At 50.0% G+C, this 5,789-nt stretch overlaps 1 protein-coding gene across 1 annotated transcript in view; it reads right to left on the reverse strand.

The window, feature by feature from the left end:
• Positions 1 to 176, reverse strand: part of SOCS7 (suppressor of cytokine signaling 7) — a 32,442-nt gene extending 32,266 nt beyond the window's left edge. Inside the window, exon 1 of the mRNA XM_015412428.1 lies at positions 24 to 176. Within this exon, the coding sequence (XP_015267914.1) occupies positions 24 to 176 (153 nt within the window). The remainder of the gene's footprint in view (positions 1 to 23) is intronic.
• Between the last annotated feature and the right edge of the window lie 5,613 nt (positions 177 to 5,789).

Here is a 5,789-nt window from a genome sequence, read left to right on the forward strand (position 1 = left end):
GCTCCTCCGAGCGCCAGGCCGACTGCGGCGGACTCAGCCCCGCCGTAGCCCAGCAAACGACTCAGCACCCGGTACGAGGCCGCCGCCGCTGCAACCGCCTCGCCTCCGCCGCCTCCTCCAGGCTCCGCTGTCGCTGCTGCCGCCGCCGCCGCCGCTCCTCCTCCGCCCCGCTGCATGGCGCTAAGGGAGGCGGCGCATTGCATGGAGCGAAAGCCCAGCCGGCCTCGCCGAGCGACCTGGACGGGGAGGCCGGCCCCAGCTCCAGACCGGCGGCTTGAGGCTGAAGGCTTTTTCCTTCCACCCCGGCTGGCTTGCTTAGGGGCCCGCCCGAGCGGAGGGTGTGCACGCCCTCCGACTTCCCTTTCCGCTGATGCTACCGATGATGCGCTCGCCAATGTGACCAGCCTGTGCGCGGCTGCAGCGCCTTTCCGCACCCGGCGCTCCTCCCCTCCTGCTCTCTTCCCCAGCGGTTTTCCTTCCAAGCCAGAAGGCGGACAGATGTTTCCCAAGAAGAAAAATTCAGGTAGGGTAGCCGTGTTGGCCTGAAGCAGCAGAACAAAGTTTGAGTCCAGTGGCACCTTTAAGACCCACAAAGTTTTATTCAAGGTATAAGCTTTCCTGGAAGGCTTACACTTTGAACAAAACTTTGTGGGTCTTAAAGGTGCCACTGGACTCAGATGTTTCCCAAGACACGCCCCCTCCCACTCAACCCCGCCTCCTCGACCAGGGCACGCCCCCTGCCCGCTTTAAGCCATGCCCAATTCCAGTACAAAGTTTTCCCCTAAGTGCTAGGGAGGGGAATCCAGCAACACCTTCAGGACCACCAAAAGTTCATGTTTTCCTCAGAGCTCCTTTCAAGGGCTGTAGTACTCATAATTTCATGTTAGAAAAAAGTCTGAGTCCAGTGGCACCTCTCAGACCAACAAAGTGTATTTCTGGGAATAAGTGTTCATCTTCAAGGAGCCACTGGACTCAAACGTTGTTCTGTTGCATCAGACCTACCCACCTGAATCTATAATTTCAGTCTGTATCTGAAGTGGGCTCCGATTCATCCAAAGGTTATGCTGGAATACTGGACTCTGTCTTAATTTTGCTACCACAGCAGATTTGCCAACATCCAGGCGGGGCCTGGAGATCTCCAGAAATTCGAACTCATCTCCAGGGTACATCCCTGAAGAAAAATGGCTGCTTTGGAGGGTAGACTCGATGGAATTATACCCCACCGAGGCCCCATCCCTCCTCACACCCCTCCCTGTGCAGGCTCCGCCCCGCCAAATCTCCAGGTATTTCCCAACCCAGAGCTGGCAACCCTATAAAAGCCTAACAAAGGCTCCTCCTCGGGAATTAAGCTCTTAGCGTTAGAATTTAATAGACTGGTTGGTTTTTATCTACCACTTGATTCTTCTTTTCTCCTGGGAGAGGCTGCGTACGTTCACAGTTACAGGGCATGCAGAAGGGACCCTGGTGTAGCTTCCCACAGCTTGGAGGTCTGCCGTGGACATCTGCAAAAAAAAGAGTAAGCCTAACAGGACATAGAAAGAAAAAGCGGAAGATATGTTATTCAGTATTCATTGCACGGAATTAGAGGCGGCTGGATTGAAACCTACCTTTGCAGCTTGGATGCCCTTTCACCCCCAAACCCTCCATGTGCAAAATGCTGTTTATTCAAAAATGCAGGCAAGGCGTTTGTAATTTCATGTACAAGACCATTGTAATTTCATGACTCTGGGCTAAGCCAGAGAACCTTGGACAGAACTTTGTCTAAGACCATAAGAAGAGCCCTGCTGGATCAGGCCAGTGGGCCATCCAGTCCAGCACCCTGTTTCACAAAGTGGACAACCAGTTTTCCTTGAGGGCCAACAAACAGGGCACAGAAGCCAAGGCCTTCCCCATGCTGGATCAGGCCATCCCCTGAAGCATCCCTGGAAGTGGTCAGTATGCGTCACCAGTGCCTGGACGCATCCCGGGTTCCCCCAATATTCTGTCCTGTTCTAATGGAACCAAGGGTCTTCTTATGTCCTTTTGTATTATTAATTTAGCATTTCATTACTACTTCTACACCACCAAAGCATCCCTGGAAGTGGTCAGGATGCGTCGATGCGTCGCCAGTGCCTGGATGCATCCCGGGTTCCCCCAATATTCTGTCCTGTTCTAATGGAACCAAAAATTCATAGTTCATGTTCTGGGACTCTCAGATTATATTAGCAAACTGTCTGTCAACAGCATAGAGGGAGAATCTGTATATATTGCTGGAGCTCCTCCTGGGGAGGACACAACTTTTTGATATAGCCAAGTAGATTAGACACCAGGGGAATCTACAGTCAGGACTTTCCAGGTTTGCTGAAGTCAAATAGCAACTGCGCAGAGCCCGTAATTTAGATTAGGGTCATAGAGCAGGCAGTAGAAGGGGTTAAGCCTTTTCACCACCCATCTACACATGGTTTCACCAAAACACACAAACACATCACATAGGATTGTTCATAGCCTAGAAGGGGAAAGAGGACAAGCCCCTTCCTTTTGCCTGGTGGGGTCAGTTTGTAGCGTAAAATCAGATCAGAGGCCCACACAAAAACAATGTTCCCTCTAATTCCCCCCCCCCAGCAGAACAGTTCACATCCTTAGTAGAATAGACCTGCTGTAATCTTAAACTGGGCAATGGGCACTACAAAACCCTGCACAGCTCCATCTTAGAGGAAACACTTATCTAATTAGACCCTAAGAGAGGGGGGGATCTGTTTTTTTTCTGTAGACAATGGGTTGGATCCAGTCAGCTTTTCTGCTCGCAAAAAGTCAGGAGGTAATTTCTTTGAGTGCCCAAAAAGGCTATTCTAAAAATCATGGAACCTACATGGACAAAAGCCACGTGAGATGGGGAGTGCAGTATGGAAGGGAACTGGGCAAGACTGAAAGAAAAAGCTGGCTGGATTCAACTTGATGGGATCACCCTTGCAGGGAACAGGTTCATCCTCTCCTAGAATGGTGTGTCTCTGAGCAAACCTTTTTGTGTTCTCCCATATAATGGTGACCATTCCAGGAAGAAGGGAGGAAAGAGCACCACGTTTGGGACGGACAGTGTTGCAGGGGACTGACCCAATAGGGTTGCAGTTTCCAAGGTGAGGGTGGGGAAAACCCCTCCATTGCATCCTGTTGGACTGGGGCAATGGGCGTATTTCATGTACAGCTTTCACGTTCCTGGGATCCAAGATCACTGCAGACGGTGACTGCAGCTGTCACGGCTCAGGTTGGGTGTCACCTGACGCTGCCACCACTCTGGTTCCAGGCTCCTTTGAGAAGGCCCAGAGCATCCTCCCAGGCCTTTGGACCTCCCTTTTGGCCGAATAATAGGCATGAGGACCAGGCAGAGTGAAAATGAAAATAGTTTATTTTATAGGAGGTCAAACAAACAAGGTGCAGAATAATAACAGTAAGTGGGTGAAAAGAAATCAAGTGCCCTAACACATCTAAATATATACCGTCCCTAGCTCACTATTAAGTGGCCTTAGACTACTCACCCTTCTCTCAGGATGAGGGTTTCTTCCCCACAGCAGCCTCAGTCCCTTCTGGCTGTGTTCCCTGGGAAGAAGAACAGCTTTTCCTTTTGTACCAGTTCCTATATTCCCCAGCCCTCTTCTTCCCTATTGGTCAACATCGGTGCCAAAACTTCCCAAGGCCTTCTGGGGTTTGTAGGCCCAGCCTCCCTTACTGCTAGCCAGGCTCCCTGGGCCTAGTAAGCCTCTGGTGGCACAGCCCAGATCATGACAGCAGCCAGGAAATTAAAAGATACCTGCTCCTTGGGAGGGGAGCGATGGCAAACCTAGACAGCCTAATAAAAAGCAGAGACATCACCCTGCCAACAAAAGTCCGTATGGTCAAAGCAATGGTATTCCCAGTAGTCAGGGGTCATTTTGTAGAAAAAGAGGTGCAGGAGCTTATTAGCATAACTCATTAGCATAACTTATTTGCATATGCCACACCCCCTGACATCACCGGAAGTGTGTCAGATGGCAACACCCACCACTCAGGCTCTACCTCAAAAATCTCCAGGTATTTCCCAACTCAGATTCAAACCTGGGTCTCCCAAATCCTTGTCTGGAACACTAACCACTACACAACACTTCATGGGGCAGCGGCTGTTGAGCAGTAGCAAGCAGCTGGGCTTGCATGAGTTATGCAAGTGCCATGGTGTCCAGTGGCTGCTATCAGGCCTGACATGCTCTCTCCCCCTACATTTTACTGACAGAAGCAAATGCTTGAAGGCTGGAAGTACTGATGCGGTTGACAAACAATCAACCAAGGTGAGAGAATTCCTTTCATAGAGCTACAGGTTTGACTGACAAAATCAAAGTATAAATCAATCATAATAAATCTATTTAATTCTTGACATGGCCAAATTTGTGGATAGTTGGATCCATAAACAAACAAGACAGATGTTTGTACAAAAACTCTGAAATGAAAAACATTGTTATTGTTGTTAGCCATTCAGTCATGTTCAAATCGCCAAAATATTTTGATCTTGTCAGCCAAAAGCACCTTCAGGAGAAAACATTCTTAGCTGAAGAAGATCTGGATCAGATCGGGGACTGTCTCCATAGGGTATAATTGCCTTCCCTTCAATGAAGGGAGCGTGCCGCCACTGCCGCGCAACTCCAGAGAGGGGGGATTTAAATTTTAAACCCCCTCAGACTTTTGAGTCGCTCCGCACAGGCAGCACGCTCCTTTCAGATATTTCTGCCTGGCAGCAGGGCCAGCGCTGACCCCGCTGTCATACAGAAGCTTCTGCTGGGTTCTCTTTCTTCCCACCCCTTTCCCTTCGCCCCGCTTGGAGGTGAGGTGATGGGAAAGGAGGGTGGAGGAGTTTACTTGTTACTCCCGGAACGCTGTTCCTGCCCGTTCCTGCTCGAAATGACCCGCCAGTAGTAATGCATGGCTGCAAGAGCTGGACTATAAGGAAGGCCAAGTGCCGAAGAATAGATTATTTTGAATTATGGTGCTGGAGAAGACTCTTGAGAGTTCCTTGGAGATCAAATCAGTCAATCCTAAAAGAAATCAACCCTGACTGTTCCCTGGAAGGCCAGATGCTGAAGCTGAAGCTCAAATACTTTGGCCACCACATGAGAAGGGAGCACTCACTGGAGAAATGCTGGGAAAAATTGAAGGTCAAAGAAGAAGGGGACAGCAAAGGATGAGATGGTTAGACAGTGTTATCGATGCAACGAACATGGGGTTGAGCAAACTCTGGAGGACGATGGAAGACAGGAGGGCCTGCCTGGCGTGATGTGGTCCATGGGGTCATGAAGAGTCGGACTCGACTGTGCGACTGAACAACAGCAGCAGCAGCTTTGGGACATGTTAAACCCAAACCCTGAAAAGTCCAGGGTTCAGTTTGTTCATACTAAAGCTATATGAGCATGCAGAATGCCCCTGTTGGAGTAAGCAACTCATCATACCTGGACATTTGGTGGGTGCTTCATCACTCTAAGTGTGTATGGGTGTTATCTCCTTGAATGAGATGCCTCTCTTTCAGGCCCGTAGCCAGGATTTTGTGGCTTGTGGGGCAAAAATGTTTCTCGTGGGGCTGCCATTATGGTGGGGCTGCCATAATGAAGGGGGGATGCATGCCCCTCTCCCTCCCTCCTGCAAGATTTAAAGGGCCCTCTTGATCAGCTGAAGGGGCCTTTAAATCTTGCAGGAGGGGAGGGAAAGGGGCGCATGCAACTCCCCTGCTTCTTCTCAAAAGCATTTAAAGGATCCATTTAAATGCTTTTGGCAAGAAGGGGGGGCCTTTAAGA

Source organism: Gekko japonicus, unplaced genomic scaffold (assembly GCF_001447785.1).
Source record: "Gekko japonicus isolate JY-2015 unplaced genomic scaffold, Gekko_japonicus_V1.1 scaffold8, whole genome shotgun sequence".
Classification (NCBI taxonomy): domain Eukaryota; kingdom Metazoa; phylum Chordata; class Lepidosauria; order Squamata; family Gekkonidae; genus Gekko; species Gekko japonicus.